General features: G+C 33.8%; 1 protein-coding gene across 2 annotated transcripts in view; it reads right to left on the reverse strand.

Moving 5' to 3' along the window:
• Nucleotides 1-20,387, reverse strand: part of Cwc27 (CWC27 spliceosome associated cyclophilin) — a 192,606-nt gene that overhangs the window by 163,194 nt on the left and 9,025 nt on the right. For both annotated transcript variants that reach the window (XM_070031387.1, XM_070031388.1), the window contains exons 3-7: nucleotides 16,646-16,758; nucleotides 14,024-14,167; nucleotides 12,578-12,676; nucleotides 11,205-11,308; nucleotides 9,297-9,366 (exon numbers count right to left, since the gene is read on the reverse strand). In XM_070031387.1, the coding sequence (XP_069887488.1) occupies nucleotides 9,297-9,366; nucleotides 11,205-11,308; nucleotides 12,578-12,676; nucleotides 14,024-14,167; nucleotides 16,646-16,758 (530 nt within the window). The remainder of the gene's footprint in view (nucleotides 1-9,296; nucleotides 9,367-11,204; nucleotides 11,309-12,577; nucleotides 12,677-14,023; nucleotides 14,168-16,645; nucleotides 16,759-20,387) is intronic.

The raw sequence follows: 20,387 nt of genomic DNA on the forward strand, positions 1-20,387 counted from the left end.
ACCATGTAAAAGTTTTAAGATCTAATATTCCCTGAGTTTACAAGTTTTATTCCACAACTTGTACTATTTTTAAAAATATAGAATGACTTCTTCAGAATGTTGATCTTCAAAATGGAAATGGTACTCTTGGCTATTTTACACAAAAGGAGTGAATATGTATAAAACTGAGCACAAAGTGATCTAAACTATAATAAAATCTGAACATTTATTATTCAAGCCTTTGTCTCCCTAACATTCCTTTCTCCAGCCCTCAGGTTATCTTCAGGAATTATAAATTTAATTATGCATTTTTTCTACCTGGCTCCCTCCTGGAATCACAATCATAAACATGTAGTTATTTTTAAATAAGTCTTGTATGTCAAAAATCACAATGTTTTTTTGTTCTTATCATACACAAAAAATGAGCGGTAATGTGCATGTTAATTAGCTCACTTAATCTATTTACATATTTTAAACCATCATGTTGCATATGCAAATATATGCAAATTTCCATGAAGTTTAAATTATTAATAATGGTGAAACAAGGTTCTTAGCAGATGCCAGTGGCTCATTGCTGTAATCCTAGCTGCTCAAGAGGCTGAGATGTGAGGATAGAGGTTTAAAGCCAGCCCAGGTAACAAAGTTTAAGAGACTCTTATCTTCATGAAACCACTGTAGAGTGCTAGCCTTAAGTGAAAAAGATAAGGAACAGTATGTAAGCCTTGAGATCAATACTCAGTACTGTCTCCTAAAAATTAAAAAAAAAAAAAAGGTTCTTCCCAACTGTGACAGTAAATGCCTATAATTCCAATATTTGGGAGGCTATAGCAAGAGGACCTTGAATTCAAGACAAGTCTGGGCTGTAGAGGGCAAAAGGAAAGAGATTAGGTTTATGTCCCAAAACTTACTTTAAACAGCTTAAGGGGAAAAAACCAATGTATTTCACAGTAATTTAAAAGAACCCTTGACAATAGGAGGAAACTGTGAACTAACATAAGTATTACTATTCCAAATTTTAATTAACTTTTTAAAGTGAATTAGCATGATAATATGTGATCAACAAGTTCTTTAGGTTTCTTTCCTGCTATACTTAGTAACCGTCTGCATGCAAAGAAAACAAATTAAAAAACTGAAAAACTTAGAAGACAAACCCAAAGAATGTAAAAATAAGTTGACTATCTTTAAATGCCTAATCTCTCTGAGTGGGCTCAGGCCTAAAAAGTTTACCTGGCAGAAAAACACACTAAATATACTTAGTGAATTCAGTGCCAAGAGTCCCAAACAAATTCAAAACTGTCTGCAAACAAATCTAAAAATGATCATCAAAGGAAATAGGGGAAATTTACATTATTATCAGAAGTTCATAATACAGAATAAAGCTGCAGCAAAACAAGAACTAAATAGAATATCAGAAGAAGGGAGGAATGGAGGAAAGAAAATAGAAAGACAGAGATAAAGTGGTACAGAAGAACAACATGGAACAGGAAGCTAGAAGGTCTGGTGTAGTAGCTAATTTTATGTGACAGCCTATCTAAGCCATGGGGCCTAATTTTTCAGTCGACATCTGTCTAGATGTATAAGAAAATATTTTTTAAATGCTTTAGACATTTAAATGTTTAAGCTTTGAGACAACCCTCCAAAATGTGAACAGGCCTTATCTAAGCAACTGAAGACCTTAAGGGCGAGTATGAGGATTCCCCAAAAAGGCAATTCTGCTTTAAAATTGTAACATACAAATTTCTGCCTGATTTTCCACCCTACAGACTTTGGACTCATTAATTATTCCCAAGTCTACTGTACATATTTTGGAGTCGAGTTCCCACAATCATATGCCTAATTGTTATACATATATAAGATCTCTCTTCTTTTCCTCCTCCCACTTCCCTTCTCCTTTGCCTTATTTAATAAAGGGATCAACATCTAGGCCAAAACCAAAATAAACACAGAGTAATTTGGTTTTAGATGTTATGGTTTTGTCATGATATTGTCATATAACAAAACCACTCAAATCTCAATGGCTTTGTGGTAGACAAAATAGCATTCCTCAACTTCTACCAAATCAATTTTGAACTTTTGGCCTCCAAAACTGCAAGATAATAAATTTGTAATGCTTAAAACCACACACACACACACACACACATTCGTGCGTGCACACGCACATGTACATACACACAGACGCATGCATGCACATACATAGAGATTTTTATATGTGTAATTAAATATAGTCTCCCACTGAATGCAGGATCTTCATGATATCAGTGCTAACGTGTTAATCCATGTTTCTGTACTAAAAGGAGCTTATTAACACACATACCCACAGATGCACACACGTGTGCATGCTTTTAGCATTAGAAAAATACTCCAACTAGAGAAAAAAGGTGTGTATAACTTCTAACCATGCAATCAACTATAGTTCTATCTTCTGGAACTACAAATGAGCTACAAATAAGTTCTGTTAAGACATATATATATATATATATATATAAACTTATTTTAAATCTAGAAAGACAGATTTATGGCTCCCAATGATGTCCTTGTCCTAAGCCCAAGAACTTGTGAATACAAAGGAACTCTGAAGGTACATTAAAAAATTCAAGGTGGGCTGTTTATCTTGGATTATCAGAATAGATCTCATGTAATCACAGAGTGCTTAGAAGTCATAGAAAGAGAATCAGAGTCAGCGTGATACAATGAGAAAAAGACTTTATCAGTTATTGATGGCTTTGAAGGTAGAAGATGGGGCCACGCCAAGCAACACAGAAAGTTTCTAGAAGTTAGAAAAGGAAAGGAAATTAATTTTCCCCAGAGCCTCTTGAAAAAAGGCAGCCCTGCCAATACCTGCACATAACCCAAAAAAGCTTATTTCAGACTTCTAATCCCCTGAATACTAAAATACTGTTTGTTTTGTTTCAGAGTACTAAATTTGCATCAATGTTAGAACAGTAATAGGAAACTAGATAGATAGATAGATAGGTAGGTAGGTAGGTAGGTAGGTAGGTAGATAGATAGATAGATAGATAGATAGATAGATAGATAGATAGATAGATAGATAGATTAGATAGATAGATAGATAGATGTCTATATATATATGAATTCAAAAAATCATTGAAGAACTAGAAAAGTAAGTACATTTGAATACAATTTGATGTGCCAAATACTTTACAAATAAGACTAACACTATGACGGCCTCTGTGCTAGCAGACTGGCAGTCCTCTCTATACTATGCTCATAGCAGTCTCCTAACATTGAAGGTAAGTTTAATTTCATAGGATAAACTAGAATAGGAAAAACATTCTAATTAATCTAGAAAGTGGTTTACCTACTGTCTATCAATTTAATTTTGCCTGGATGAGGGAAAAAAACTCTTCTATAACTCTGAGTTTGAAGTAAAAATGTTAACATGTCTTATAGGAAGAGACATACTCCCTGTATAGCTGTGAACAAGGACAATTTGACTGCTCTTTTAAAATCTAGCTACTGAAAAACTTTTATAATGGGCCTGCCACTTGATGTAATCTGTCTCATGAAAACCACTGTGTGATTATAAGCTTTTATTAGGGAATATGTTTAATATTTCTATATGTTATATAAAAGGATACAAATAAAAATAAAATGGAACTATTAAGAAAGTAGTATGAGGAAAGGGATCTTACAGATACAATTTTCTTCAGATATTTGAAGTCTTATTGTGAGTCAATTTTTACTTCACCAAGTTTTTCTGCTCCTCAACTACTCCCTGTGTGAATTAGCTTTTAGCTTAAACTCCATCCTTCTCACTACCTTCCTTCTGACAGCTGTAATGAGTTTGCTGGAACAAAATATGTAAATGCTGCAACTGTGACCTAAACAATAAAGAAAATGTTAAACTCTTTATTCTAGACAAGGGTTTATACTAAATAATTCATCTAGGACTTATTAAGTCATATATACTCAGTTGACTTTATTGAATGGAAGTAAAAATTTACATTTACTCCTATTACATTTCAACTTCATTGTTCAAAAACTCAGGCACAGATTAGCAACAAAGCACTCTTTGGGCAGAAGCATTCAGTTAGCTATAAGTCTGACTGTATTACTCCCAGGTCACATTTCTTCACACTGCCCAGGAGAACATCATGACAAAGTCTAATAGTGTGCTTTTCTGAACTCAAGATACTATTATTAAGGCATCTTTCTATCAAAAAAAATCCTATCAAAAAAGAAATGAAGTTAGTCTGGAAAGTCACTTAACCAGTCTGCTTCCTCGTTTATTAAGAAAGGAAGTTGAACTAGGACCCCTCTATGCTATAAAATTCTATGGCTCTAAAGAGATTTTATCAGGTAATAGAAAGATACTGAAATAAGTAATGAAGGAAAGTTAAGCCATGTGAATGGGGTGAAGGAGTGGCTGAAATCCCACCTCGATAATCCATAAACCAGAGTGGACTCTGACATAAAGCAAAGCTGCAATTTAGACTGTACTGGCTATTAACTTGTGATCAGTCAGAAAGGTTCTGGGAGAAAGCTTAGCACTATAGAGGCACCTAAAAAGGAAACTTGATAAGCAACTGACTAATGAAAATTATTTTAAACCCTATAGAAATATTTAATTTCATTCAACCACTGAAACTACAAGTTGTTTTTAGCAATTTAAAAACTTAGTTACTGGCTTTGGCTCTAGTTATTTCATGCATTTGAAAATAGTAAAGCTAAATTTAAAAAACAGCAACTTGCCCTCCTTTTTCAAGATTACATTTTACCACAAAAACAACTGTAAAATGTATGAGGCATGATCATAATTTGAAGACTTGCATATAAATTAAATAAGCAAAAATACACTTGTATTCACATTTTTCTTCCAGAATCTATCTCATGTACTCAACAGCAATTGCTTTCCATTAAGCCAGTAAATTTCAATATTTTTTGTTCCATTTTTCTCAAACTTACTTATTTGACAAAAAGTAGACAAAACAGCTATATGCCAATTACAACATATATTGTTCTATTTTAAAACATTTGACATTCAAAGATATTTTCAAAATTCGGAAATGTGTTAAAATGAAAACTAGCCATGTCCTTAATTCATAACCCTAAGTGGTGGTATGTATGGTGTGTATACATACATATACACATTCACTGTATTTGATGTCGGTATAATTTGTGGAGGGGAAGGGGAAAAACAAATCGTTTAAATAGGGATACAGGTGGACCCATTGCAACAATGAGATGTACAAGTTGTTATGTCGAAAACGAACTTTACAACTTTGGGGGGGGGAAGTGGGGAGGATTGGGTGGGGGGTTGGGAGGAGGATGGGAAGGGATGGGAAGGGAAAACAAAGGAGGAGGCTACAATGCTTGATAAGAAATGTACTCATTATCTTGGCCGTGTGTTTGTAACCCCTCTGTACAGTATTTTCACAATAAAAATAAATAAATAAATAAAAGAAATGTGCATAATATGCAATTCTGTTACAGAAAGAACAACTGAAGTTCAGAAAGATGAAGTTATACAAAATCACACATCATTAGTGGAAAGTAAAGTTGTCATATGTTTATATGATCCCAATTCCAAGCTATTTCTACTCCAAGACACTTCAGTCAAAGATGAACAGAATTTACCTTCGAGGAGATTGCAGCCCAAAAGCTAAACAAAGCAGAGAATAAATGGTGTGATGCTGGCCAGGGCCAGGTAGTGAGATATTCAAATAGAAAGGTGTCTAGTAGGCAGCTGCAGAAAATAAGGAAAGCAAGCCTAAAGATATGGGTATGAGAGAAACTATATCACATTAAACCCCCTCGTCTATTAAAGAATCAGATGAGAGAAATAAATAGCACAATATTAGGATAATAATACTCATTTAATAATTAACTGTGAGTTGTAATTTCTTGGCAGAGAGGAAAATTTAGCCTTTGCAACCTTGGTAATGTTTTTCAGGGTGAAGACAGAAAATAAAGAGGTCCCTGGTATTATCTTGCTAGTATCTTTTCACATTGAATCTTAGACCAAACACAGATTGCCTTTGGAGGGTAAGTTTACAATATTCAGTATAATTTCAACATGTTGTTTTTATTTTAACTTTTACAGTAGAAAGCAGCAGAATAAAAATAATTTTTGAATATTTAAATGCATTTATTAGGAATAGAAAAATTGAAATAAATTTCTCCTGAAGTTTATTTCAAGATGAAAGTGAACAAAGATTCCAGTAGAATAGAAACTTAATTTTTACACAAATAGGCATAAATCAGCTCATTTCTCCTATCCTTGCTCTCCACAGCTGCTCAGCCTACTGAGGAGGCAACTGCAGCTTCAACCCAGAATGATGTATTACCAATGAAATTTCTCTGCAGTGTCTTAGATGGCTTGGTCTTGAGAGAAATAGCTTTTTCATCATCCACAATCATGTTACAGACTTAACTAGTTAAAAAAAAAAACTCTTAAGTCCAAAATTCATGGCCTACAACTCTAAACAAGCAATTTAACCTCTCTGAGTACTGATTTCTCTAGCTGTAAAAGAATAACCTCTATTTAACATGACTTTTGTAGCAACTACATAAACTAAGTATTGAGCAGAGTTAGAAGATGAATAAAATAAATCACAGTAATACTGCAGATATAGTGCTTGAGAGCATAGGAAAATTACGACTGGAAGAAATTTCTAGTCCAGGCTTGGTTAAAGATTGCTGGGGGGTGGGGGTGGGGAGTGGAAGTAGAAGTAATCAGGAGGTAATACTAAAGCCAAATGTTAAAGAAAAAGCTAAAGTGTAGATAAGCCAAGAGTGTTGTCTCCAGCCTGTCACCCTAAGTACTTGGGAGGTAGAGATCAAGGGATTATGGTTTGAGGCCAGTCCCAGCATAAGAGTTAACTATACTTCTCAACCAGTAGCTGGGCACAATGGGACACATCTTCTATCCTAGTGACAAAGGGAAGCACAAATAGGAGGTATGCAGACCAGGATAGCAAGGGCACAAAGCAAGACACTACCTTGGAAATAACCAGTGCAAAACGTGTTGGCTTAGTAAGCCTGAGGCTCTGAGTTAAAACTGTAGCCCAGCCAAAACAAACAAATAAGCAACAGCAGACAAAGAAAGAGAGCATACTTCATCCAGAACAAAAGAAAAATGAATGAGCAATGCGATAGTATGCAGGCAACTTCACATTTAGACATTTTGGTGTTTAGGACAAGGTCTTGCTATATAGCCCAAGTGGCCTCAAATTTGCAATCTTCCTGTTTGTGTGTCCCAAATGCTGGGATTTCAGGTGTGTGTCATAATGCCCTAGAGAACTTGACAGATTTTCGGGGGGGATAGGGAGACGACTGAAGCTTGAACTCAAGGCTATACACTTGCTAGAGAGAAGGTACACCACTTGAGCCATGCATCCAGCCCTTTTGCTCTGGTTATTTTTAAGATAGGGTCCCACTACTTGTTTATATCAATCTAGACCATGATCCTCCTATTCTTGCTCCCTTCTATTGCAGGATGCATACCACCATGCATAGGTATTAGTTGAAACTGAGTCTCAAGAGCCTTTTGCCTGGGCTGCACTAGAACCATGATCCTCCCAATCTCTTCATCCTGAGTAGCCAGGATCACATATGTGAGCCACTGACACCTGGAAGAACTTGACATCTTTAGATATTAATGAAAGGGAACCCTGGTAATTCCCAGATTGAACCCATATAATCATGACATGTAGTAAATCTTTCATTTTGAAGAGGTGTAAATTTGAATTACAAAATAGGAAAGGCTAACTAATGCATAGAGGTATAAAGAAGATGACTTCTGAGAAAGCAAGGTGAGCAGAATGATTGATGATACATATATATATATATATATATATAGAGAGAGAGAGAGAGAGAGAGAGAGAGAGAAAGGTTTCTATGAAAATATGAATTCAGTTTTGACATTTAAGTGCAGAAAGACATTTCTTAAAGAGACTAAGAATGAGAGATAAGAATTCAGAAAATTATTCAGCCATATCTCTCAGAGTTTAGAAAATTCATGTATGGACAGGAAGTAATTGAATCAATAGTATCAAATAAATTATTTAAGGATACTATAAAGAGCAAGAAAACTATGACCAAATTTGTTTATTTGGGGGAGGGGGGTCGGTCGGTCATAGGGCTTGAACTCAGGGCCTAGGCGCTGTCCTTCAGCTTTTACGATCAAGGCTAATGCTCTGCCACTTTGAGCCACAGTGCTACTTCTGGTTTATAGTTAATTAGAGATATGAGTCTCATTTACTTCCTGCTCTGGCTGGCTTCAAACCCAGATCCTCAGATCTCAGCCTCCTGAGTACTAACATTACAGGTGTGAGCTATTGGCACCAGGCCAAATTACTTCTTATATATGCCATTTTAATTCAGACTTAATGGAAGTAAGGTAAGCATAATGTTTGCTCTATGCCCAACATTAACCTCTCCAAACCATGCTCACTAATGACGGAGGTACTAGTAAAAATAAGTAAAAACAAGGGTGACAAGAATGTGCTTTTCAGTCAATGTTATTATTGTTAATATTGTTATGAAATATGTGACTGTCAAGCAAGTATGCAGAGTTAGGTTACTAAGTTTTAACTGTCATGATAAAGATTTTGAATCTAATCCTTTAGGTTTCAGTGCTCACTAATTTTCAAGAAAAGAAGGCATAGCAGAGCCTTTGTGAATAAAAAGCCTCATAGATGATTTCCCTGGAGAACAAATACCAGAATTTGTTCCAAACAATGGGAAGGAGCTATAGACATTTCAGCATTGAGTTTTGTAATGAAACATAAATTGAGGAAAAATCATGGGAAGGGCTGATAGAATAAAAGGTCAGGAGGCAATATACAATCCAAAATCATGGATTTTAGTTAGACTGGTTCAAACCCAGTGGTAACTATACTAATAGCTTATCTATAACTTGAATTCACTCACAAGTCAAAACACTAGTAACTATTTCAAAGGGCTGGGATGAGAATTAAGGAAGCAAATACAATAAATGTAAATAACATTAAAATGAGTATGAGTTTTGGTCTGTGACCGTATTTTGTAATAATGATAAAAACAACTGTCACCTAGCAAACCAGATTTAAAAAATAGAACTAAAATCTGAATTTTAGAATTAAACCAATTAAAAAAAACTTCAATCCCAGTTTCAATTGGTATAAAAAATAAATTAAACAATTTTAAGAGAGCAAATCAACTCATGTTGTACACACCACAGAGCAATTTAGTTTATACTTAATATGTATCTAAAATTGCTGTGCTAGCTAAAACAGGAGAAGATATAAAAATAAGAAAAAGTAAGATGCTAATCTTTTATAATTCAGAAGAAAGGCAAGCTAGTTAGAAATTACCTGACTAACTCGATTTACTTCTTCCTCTTCTTCTTCAGCTTCTTCTCCAAATGAAAGTAAACTAAAATTTCTAGTAAAAGTGAAAAAACACAATAAAGAAACAAAAAAATAAAAGAAAATTAGGAAGAAAAAGTTAGACAAAACTCATACACATCCTATTTTCAAAGGAAGAGAACAGACTAAAAAGAGGAACATTGTGACTATTTAATGATGGTATTATTTAGATAATATTACAATATTACTCAGGTCATCAATACTTCATATATTATATTGAACCAGTGACCAAAATCCATCCTGAGCATGGTTATGTACTGAGTCAAGCAAGATGGATATAATTAAGCTTTTGATATTTACCAAAACTAGTGGCAAGATGTAAATTTCTGAATAAGTAATACAGATGCATAAAACAGCACAAATATGGAACAATGTATCTTATTTTAAAATATATCTTATTTTAAAATTAATAAAGAACACAAAATGTCCAAACCAAAAAAAATACTAAATTCATGGGGAGAAAAGTCTCCTTTGATCCTTCAAATTAAAAAACAAGAAACAAAAAAAAAACCTCAAATAGGATACATAAATTAATTAAAGCTTTCTCAAATATTAGAAAAAATAAAGATCTGACAATAAGAATGCTTTTTCACAATGTATTACAAGAAATGACTACCACGTCATCCCTAATATATTTGCTATTCATGGAAACAAAATACACACACACATACACAGACACACAACTTTTGAGCTACTGTCAAGATAAATCACAGAGGTGTAATATTATAAATGAATATAGTAACAATGACCTTTCATAAGAATAAAAGAGTAGGAAGCAGAGCTATGTCTCAAGTGGTAGAGCTCTAGCCTTGAACAAAAGAAGCACAAAGAATGCATCCAGGCCCTGAGTTTAAGACCCAGGACCAGCAGGAAAAAAAAATAATAATAATAAAAACTGAAACAGTTAAAGAAGCCTTTCCCTCAGATCATCAAGTGCTTACTAAGCTATCTGGCTTACCACTTAGTTTATAAAAGCAACTTTATTTATTTTGTAGGATATGAAAAAAAAAGAAACTATTATATATTGAATACCTATACTAAAAAGAAAACAAACTAAAATTTCTAGTAAAAAACAATAGCAAAAACTATAGGATGTTTGCACATAACCTTTCTGACTTAATCTTCTCAACGACTTGATGCTGAACTTGTTATAAGCTCTGTTTCATATAACCAGGTACCTGAAGCTCAGCAAGATTAGTAAACTTTGCTTTTTATTTATTGGGTATGTCAGGATTATACTTATTGTCTGAACCTAACATTTATCTAAAAGTGTTGCTGTAATTCAGTAAAAGAGCAAGTTGAAATCCAATTCTTACCTATTTTAGTAAAAATGAGATATTAATAATGTGAAGAACAGTGTCACAAAATATTAAAATTTATTTTAAAAAGAAACGTCTACTTTTATAATGCTATCTTCAGTAAATAATACAGAGTTCTAAATGAAACAGCTTTACTTAAAAATATTTATAAGATTGCTGGGTGCCGGTGGCTCACGCCTGTAATCCTAGTTACTCAGGAGGCTGAGATCTGAGGATCGTCCAGCTTCCCAAATTCTTTATAATGAATACCTATTAATTTTTAAAAACAAAGTTTTTCACTAACTCACTTATATTAAATATATATCTTACACAAATTTTATATGGCATCTAGGACGGCACAATTTTAGCTAGGTTTAAGTTATATAATATACTTAAATATGAGAAATGTTCTATTGAAAATAAAACCCACACTCAAAATTCTGAACACTCCCCCACTCAAATTGGCTTTTCACTTACTAGTAAATATCTACCAAACCAAACTAAGTAACTTAGTGCCACTTTTAAAGTTTAAAATGAATATTTCCACTTTGATTACTTTGTGCCTTTAGGTTTCAATTTCTTGACTTCCTCCTCTGGTTTCTCCTTTTTGATCTTTTTAATTTCCCTTGGAATGATGTCATCAAAAGGATTAAACAAAACCTACAAAATGAAATATTTTGAAAATGTTATTCTAGTTTTAAATTCCACAAAAAATTAAAAACAAACATTAATTGTATTGACATTACAGTCTAAAATTGTCCTCATATATACATTACTAGTCTAGTGATAAATAAACTATACAGAATACTTATACTTACATGACCTATTTGTATCTTCCTAATAAGCTATGTGCTACTTAAATAAAAGTAGTGTATTTTATCCTTATTCTACAAAAGCAAAAAAGATAATTAGAGAATTTAAATAAGATACAGGAAGAAAAACCAAGATAGTCTTAAGAAACTTGCTTCCTCTATATGAGGTAACTTTTAAGTCACCTATGAAATCATTTCTTTGGGCTAACTAAACCTAATTCCTATAACATTCCATTATAAATGGAGCTTAACATTCATTGGATTATCATCTAAAGTTTCATCTTTGAACTTAAAACCCCCCAATTAAAGTTTTGTTTTGTATGTTAAATTTGTTTAGTTGCTTGGTCAACAAAATCAATAAAGTGAGAAATCATAATTACTAAGAAAGTTACTTTTGCCATTGACTAGGACCACTAAAGAGATGGCTGAAGAATCAGAGAAAAATTATTTTTAAAAAATAAGAGAAACATTCTTTTACCCATTCTTTTACTTCATAGGTACAAACTAAAGGATATCTCATGAAATAAAGACATGGAAGAGTCAGAGGAAGAGAACGCTCAAAGTATAGTAACCTTGTGCTCTTTCTCCTATGTCACTGACTAGTCACAGGTTGTTCATGCTCAGCCTCATCTGTAACCACAGATGTTCAATCTCTCCATCTCTGGTTAGGCTGTTACTAGAAAATCAGTGCAGCGCCGGGCACTGGTGGCTCACGCCTGTAATCCTAGCTACTCAGGAGGCTGAGATCTGAGGATCACAGTTCAAAGCCAGCCCGGGCAGGAAAGACTGTGAGACTCCTATCTCCAATAACCACCAGAAAACCGGAAGTGGCACTGTAGCTCAAGTGGTAGAGCGCTCGCCTTGAGCTGAAGAGCTGAGGGACAGCGCCCAGGCCCAGAGTTCAAGCCCCACGACCGACAAAAAAAAAAAAAAAAAAGAAAATCAGTGCAGCTACCTACCTCATTCGAAAACATTCTTACTTAAATACTGTGTTTAAATAAATCAGGATCATGGTATACTTAGTATAAACCTTCATCCAATAGTTTCAACTTATGAATGATTAGTTCTTCTTAAATGACAATATAAGTCCTCTATTGCATAATAATCATGCTCCTACCTCACTACTTCTGATTTTGTGTGGATTTCGTGGTCTTTCATCTTCATCAACATCAACTTCGGTTAGCCGCAGCATGTTGTATACTGTGTCCCCTGTAACCTTGCAAGTAAAAATATAAATTATTGCAATTGTTATATTTATCCTTTAATAGAGAACTTTTGTAAACACTTTTTGTAAATAATTGAAAGGGAATTTCACATTATTACATCAGAATATATGTAATAAATAATTAAAATGAAGTAATTTCATTTTAAGGGGAAAACAAGATAAGTTCGATCACTCAATAACGTTTCTTGAAATTTTCTATTACAGGCTTAATACTTAAAATAAAAATAAATGACAACTTTTATGCAAATATCATCAGCAAATTAGATTTTACAATAAGCAAATAGTAACAATGTGATAGATACTTTGCAAATATCTCACTTAATCTACCTAAACACACTAAACAAACTATCATTATCCTCTTTCAATAGCCATGACATCTGAGTCTCAAAAAGTTACAGACCCAACAACGTGGTTTTCCAATTCACAACCTATATACTCTTTGTTGTCTCTAACTACTCTCTAATGATAAATTTTAAAAAATCAATTTTCTGCATAACTTAGTCAAAACCTGTATTGGGAGTGACACAAAAGAATAGAACAATATATATTTCCTTACAAATGTTAAGAATTAAGCAACAATGTTAATTTAATTATTTGTGTCACTCTTAAATTAAACATTTCTTAAGATTTTAAAATACCAACTCCCCAACTGTACTGTTTGTTTTCTCTAACCCATTCTGCTTAGGAAATACGAAAGCAATTCTTACTGAACCAGCAGAGGGTGCTGACAAGCTACTATTGTTTAACATGTCTAAGAATTAAAATGTACTGGAATGTATTTATATTGAAACATACCGGAATATATTTATATTTATGAGATGAGAAAGTGTGAAAGAAGGAAACATTCAGAATGCTTTTTAAAGAAAATCGTTGAAGACTCTGTAGAAGAACATTTTGTCAGATGACACTGTAAGTTACCAGGAGTAAATAGTCCTATTCAAAGTAGTATTTCCAGTAAACTTTCAACATTAATATAACTTCCACTTTAAATTTAAATTAATTCACTTCTAAAAGAAAATATAAACTATAAAATGTTACTGCCTGAATGCCTTTCTAAAAAACTTAAAAACAATATTGGCTGAGTGGGAAAGCTGCTAATATTACTAGTCTGATTTTAAAGGGAGCACACATTGCAGTCATAACAAATGACCGACTTGAAACATGCAATAGTGAATTCAGGTAGTCCTTTCCAGTTAATATTCCAACCTAATTAAAAATAATAGATAAATATTGGGAATATTTTCAGGAAGGCGGCTGTTAAATAACTTGATCCTATGTACCACAGAAACATAACAACTAAGATTTTAAAAGAATAGGACAGGATGACTTGCCACTAACCTTTCCGAAGATGGTGTGCTTATTATTAAGTTCATCTGCTCGACCCAGTGTAAAGAAAAACTGGCTGCCATTATCATGAGGACCAGCATTTGCCATTGCAACCAAACCTCGCCGATTAAAACGCAACCGAGAGTGAAATTCATCCTGAAGCATAAAGATTTAGTGAACACCTCAATCATAAAACCTTTCATATTCAATCAGACCAGCACTGACAAAAATGATTTCTAATGAAAAGTGCTCAGGTTTGGTTACCTACTTTTCAAGTATAATCAAATCAGTTTTCTTATGACATTTACTATTTCTTTCTGTATATAAACCTAAATTCACTAGCCTCCAGGTATCTTCTAAATATACTCAGCCACAAACATATATAGCCCGTTCTATGGAACTCTGTTTACTTATGAATAGAGGAAGGATACACAAAGGAGAATAGATTTTTAAAGCTCATTGCTTTGCCAGGTGTCGTTGGCTCATGCCTGTAATCCTACTACTCAGGAAGCTGAGATGAGGTTCAAAGCCAGACTGGGCAGAAAACTCCATAAGACTCCTATCTCCAATTAACCACCAGATAACTGGAAGTAGCACTGTGGCTCAAGTTGTAGAGCACTCGCTTTGAGCTGAAGAGCTCAGGGACAGCACCCAAGCCTAAAGTTCAAGCCCCACGACCAAAAATCAACAACAACAACAACAAAAATTCATTGCCTTATTCTCATCCTTCAAAGTTCTCTAAATTTGTAAGTCCTATTATTTTTCTAAGAGACCTGTCTTTGAAGCATTATGAAATCTTCACTTAATCCTATTCCCTACCCCACTGTAATAGAAGCAATTACTTTCTTCTTTTAATTCAAGAAATACACCATGATTAGTTAATTTGATTGTACTGCATTTATTAAGTCCTAAATTGAATCTCCCCTAACTGGGACTAGTTAGGAGATATTAATTACAATTGGCTGTCTTCAAAGGAGCAAGTTATAGGCTGTTGACAGCAGTTCTCTCCTCCTCATAGGCTCTTTAACTGATTCCTTAATAGCTTAGTAGAATTTCTCTCTAGACCTGACAATGGAATCATATATACTAGTCATTCTATGTAATTCATTATTTTTGCAAAAGAAGCCATTGTCCCTTTATAAATAATTTTAAGAGATCTGAATTCAATGGATCACAACTGTGTAGTACATTTAAAAGGACCTAATTGAAAAACTTAACAAGAAAACTATGTTACCTGAAAATAAGAAAGTAAAAATCTCATAATAGGATACAGGAATGCTTCCTAACAGGTCTAAAATTATAAGACATGGCTCTGGTACAATCTAAAACACTTAACAGTGACATTTGAGGATTCTTTAATGACCATTTCATATTTTTAAGGCCATTATCATTTGGAAACTAAATCAGTGAAAATATTTTTCTCAAGAATCACAGTAAGACCCAGTAAAAGATATAAGAAAATCCAGAAACTCCTTCTCTTAGAGTATGTGTGTAGTTTTCAAAAACTCCTCTTAGAAGATTTGCTTATTCACTCAATAATGGTACCATGAGATTAATACCAAACATAACTTCAGTGTACTTGGATCCACTGTTGCTCCTAATCTCTTAGGTCTATAATTTTTTTTTTCTTAGATCCCTACTGGCAGTTAAGAACCATTAGCCTGGAAGTGGCGCTGTAGCTCAAGTGGTAGAGCGCTTGCCTTGAGCTGAAGAGCTGAGGGACAGCGCTCAGGCCCAGAGTTCAAGCCCCACGGCCGACTAAAAAAAAAAAAAAAAGAACCATTAGCCTATACTTGACTAATACATCTCTTTTCTTACTTTCTTTATGTCTCTTCTTCCTTCTGTTCTCCTTGTGATTTTCTATTATAGTATGCATTTTCTGCCACAGAGAACCATTTATATAGTTGGTGATAAATTTTACTATAAAGGACTGAATTGTGCCCTTCAAATTTTTTATATTGAAGACCTATCCTCCAATGTGACTCAATCTAAGCTTGTGAAGAAGTGCTGAGAGTAATAAAGATGAAATAAGGACATGAGAGTTGGGCTCTACTTCAACAGAGCTCATCTCCTGGAAGAGACACCAGAACTGGCTCTCTTTTTCCCCACATGAAGACTATAAGGCAGTCATCTGCTACAAGAGAGACCTCAACAGAAGCCACATTGGCAGACTTCACAGCCTCTAGAACTATGAGAAAGAAATCCTGTTGTCAAAACCACCCTCTCAAGTACTTGGTCAGACTACACTAAGTAAACTACTACAGATTCCAGATGATGTAAATAAAACATTATAAAATAAAATATTGTATGCAATATTCTAAAAAATTTCTCAATTATAAACCTGCAGAGATTAGATAGAGTCAGACATCAGGAAATAAGCTCTGTGGGCCTTCTTTTCTGAGTCACATTTTTTTCAAAATCATTTTTAGCTCCACCTGAATTCAATCTAGCATAAAAGGTTGAAATAAGAAACTCAGAAAGAATGCTTGACAGCATAATGGCTGCTGTTATACTGGCATAATTTTATACAGCTGATTTTGTATACTATGTGAGATGGTTTTTCTTCTTGTGGGACATAATCACTTTTGATTAAGCAATCGAAGCTGACTTGCAATAATAATAGCTCAGTTTTACCTTGAATGGAGCTCCATAAATAGACTCTCCTCCAGTCCCGGTACCGGTAGGATCTCCTCCTTGGACTATAAAACCAGGTACAACTCTATGAAAGATGGTGTTGTCATAATACGCTGAAAAAAATAAAAATTTAATATATAAGTTTCTAAAATTAACTATATCTATAATTCTGTAAAACTAAAGCCATAATAGTTATTTTCTAGAATATTCATACCAAAACCATATCTTCCCTACTTCTTATAAAATACTCTTCATAGAACATTTTTGTACATAAACCAAGATTCTCAAACTCTGGATTACTGTTTACAAAATAAAAATTAAGAGGGTAGACAAACACCATTGGTTCTCAACTGAGGGGAAGAAACAATGCAAAGTTGTACTCAGTATTGCTGGCTCACATCTGTAACCCTAGCTACTTTGCTTGAGCAGCAAAGTCCGTGAGATTTTTGCCTCTAATTAACTACCAAAAAACAAAACAAAACAAAACACCAACAAAAAAATGGGTCTATGAGACTTATATCTCTAATTAACCACCAAAAAAGAAGGGCAGAAATGGATCTGTGGATCAAGTAAACTAGGGAGAATAAACTAAGGGAGAATGACAGACTGAGTTCAAGCCCCAGTATGAGCACACATAAATATATATATATATATAAAACATGTTATATATAATACGTATGTATGTATATTTTATATATATATATATATATATATATATATATATATATATATATGTATTTTGAGTTCAGCATTGGATTTGTTTTCTCAAAACAACAAACTGCCAGCATATTGAATAGACTCAAAGGAGAAAGTTGGAGAAAACAAAAAAGAAACTATCATTCCAACATTTAGGAAGCCAGACCTATAAGAACCAGATATATTAGATGTTAGGGAAGGAACATGAAAGATGTTTTTATTACTCATGTTTCAAACTTTAAAATCACTTCGTCCTATTCTTTTTCTTCCTATTCCCATTAAGTATTTCATTATGTCAGTTTTGTAATTCAAAGTTTTCTTTAAAACTTTCCTAGGAGGATAGTGTTCTAGACCCACCGAGGCAAAAACAGACCTGATTTCAAAAATGAAAACAAAAGGAGTCAGAGGTATGGCTTAAATAGTAGTATATCTGCCTAGAAAACATGAGGTCTTGCATTCAAATTCAAATTCCATCCCCCCAAAAAAGAAATGTCTTTTAACTTGTGCCTTATTTATTTAGTTATTTAGTTATTTATGTTCACTACTCTTAAGGAATTAATGACTATTATTTAGTAAATAGAATCTAATGTAACTGATAAAAGACAGACAATGAAGAGACAAAGCTGAAATAAAGGTGATGAAGAGATGAATACCTGCATAAGTTAATTTTATTCTCTCCTCATGCTTTATAGAACAAATGGAATTATCATAGTTAACTATTAATGGAGCTATTGGTTTCCTTTAGTTTTATTAGTTTCCATTCTCACCTGTACAGTAATTTTTTACCCTACTTTTTCAATTGACAGTTTTACAACTTTGTACTTATAGATTGTGGACTTCTTTTCAATTGTGATCACAATTTTAATTGAGGGGACTATGTCTACTTACCCATGCTTTTATTCGTTTGCTTCTATATTCTAGAAATTGCTTTTTGTTGTAGTTGGTATATTGATATGAGCGTTACAAGATCTCGGTACACTATGACTTATTTAAATCACACAGTCAAAGAATTAAAAGGGGATTCTCTGAATTACAGTTTTAAACCTTGATTTTATCATTTATTAATTTATTTATTATAGTTAGGAGTGTTGTAGTCAATTCAGACATCACGCTAGCATTTCCAATAAAAAATAACTCAATCTCCTGACTGTTTAACTAAGAGAATTACTCTGCTTATTTTTCTTATTATTTTTCCATTCTCTTTTCTTCTTCCTTGTACTTTTATAAATCAGAGAATAACTTTCTGTTATAATTGAGCTTCATCATCATCCAGCGAAAGAAGACTCTCATTTTCTATTTACTCAGAAATAGATACCCTCTGTTTCTTCCATTCACCTGGTCATAAGTTGCAGTTTTACCACTCATTCTTTCTAATGTTTTTGTAATTTCACTCTCCTGTAAAATTTGAGCTTCTGATTCATCAAAACATCTTACCAGAAACAAGTCTGAATTTTCTGTCTTTTGTTTCTTAGCTTTGTTGACAGTTATTTGAGGTCTCTCTAACTAAACTACCTGTCTGAATCTATTTCCTTCCTGCCTGCCATAGCAATTATTAATAATGATCATTGCAGATGTCCTTCCTCTTCTCTCTCTCCTCTCCTTTGTTTCCTCCCTCCTTCAACCCCTCACACCCATTTTTTTTTATTCCTTGGTAGATAACTATTTGTTTAATTATTTGGAGAGTCAAATATACCAACCACTGAACATTGTGGATTCTTTTTTCTACCTTGTTTCTGATCTAAAATGCTATTTTCTGGTACCCTGAATAACATTTAAAATCAGGAATAACTTTGGAGGACAGTGATTATCCACCACTATCAATATTTTAAACAATACATGATATATCCCAGAAGTCAAGAAGAAACTGCAAAAAATATTTGAGCGAGGGGCCAGTGGCTCACACCTGTAATCCTAGCTCCTCAGGAGGCTGTGATCCAAGGTTCTCAGCTTGAATCAAGCCAAGGCAAGAAAGTCCACGAGACTCTTATCTCCAATAAACTACTCAGAAAAAGCTGGAAGTGGTACTATGGCTCAAGTGGTAGAGCACTAGCCTTGAGTCAAAGAAGCTCACCGACAACACCTAGGCCCAGCGTTTAAGCCCCAGGACTGGCAAAAAAAAAAAAAAGTAATAAAATAAAAATATTTGAAATGCTTACTTCCATAAGAAATTGTTCAGAAACAAAAAACATTCAAGTGAAAAAAATATCCTTATATGATAGAAATCTTAGAAACAAAACAAAACAAAACTAGAGATAGTGATAAGAACAACAGTGAAGTGCAGAAACTGGAATTTTGAACCAATAATTTAAAAATAGGTAGAATTAAGTAAAATAAGAGAAAAATATACCAAAAAAAGGAAAACTAGTATGAGAATAGGAATGGAAGTACGAGTGGGAAGGAAGGGTTCAAATATAAAGATAATTATCACAACCACATGGTTAGTATAATGAAAAACACAGATGGAAAGGTAGAAAGCCTGAAGATTTAAATATCAGATATACAAATGGAGGGGAAAGAAAGAAGGGGAGAGCAAAAGACTAGATAAAAGGCAATTGTAGCCATCAAGGTAAAAGTCAAGACTGCTGAGAGAAGAAATTGGTACATTTAGTTATACCTTGGTTTAGCTGATAGTGGAAGCTTCCAGTCCACTAAGCAATTAAATAAATTAGTGTTAAGAGGGAAGAAATAGAGTTCTGAAAATGAGAGTCATTTGGATGGAAGAAAACAACAAAAGAGTAAAGGCAGATGGCTGCTGGTAGCTCAAGCCTGTAATCCTAACTCCTCCAGGGGATGAAATCTGAGGATCATGGTTCAGAGCCAACCTGGGCAGGAAAGTCCGTGAGATGTTAACTCCAACTAACTAACCACCAGAGAACTGGAAGCAGAGTTGTGGCTCAAAGTGGTAGATTACTAGAATTAAGCAGAAAAGCTCTGGGACAGTGCCCAGGCCCTGAGTTCAAGCCCTATGACCAACAGAAAAAAAAAAAAAAAAAGAAAAGAGACAGAGAAGAGAGAATGTGAGGCAAACTTGGGAATACTCTCATAT

This window comes from Dipodomys merriami, unplaced genomic scaffold (genome assembly GCF_024711535.1).
Source record: "Dipodomys merriami isolate MVZ:Mamm:240054 unplaced genomic scaffold, mDipMer1.0.p SCAF_20, whole genome shotgun sequence".
Lineage (NCBI taxonomy): Eukaryota > Metazoa > Chordata > Mammalia > Rodentia > Heteromyidae > Dipodomys > Dipodomys merriami.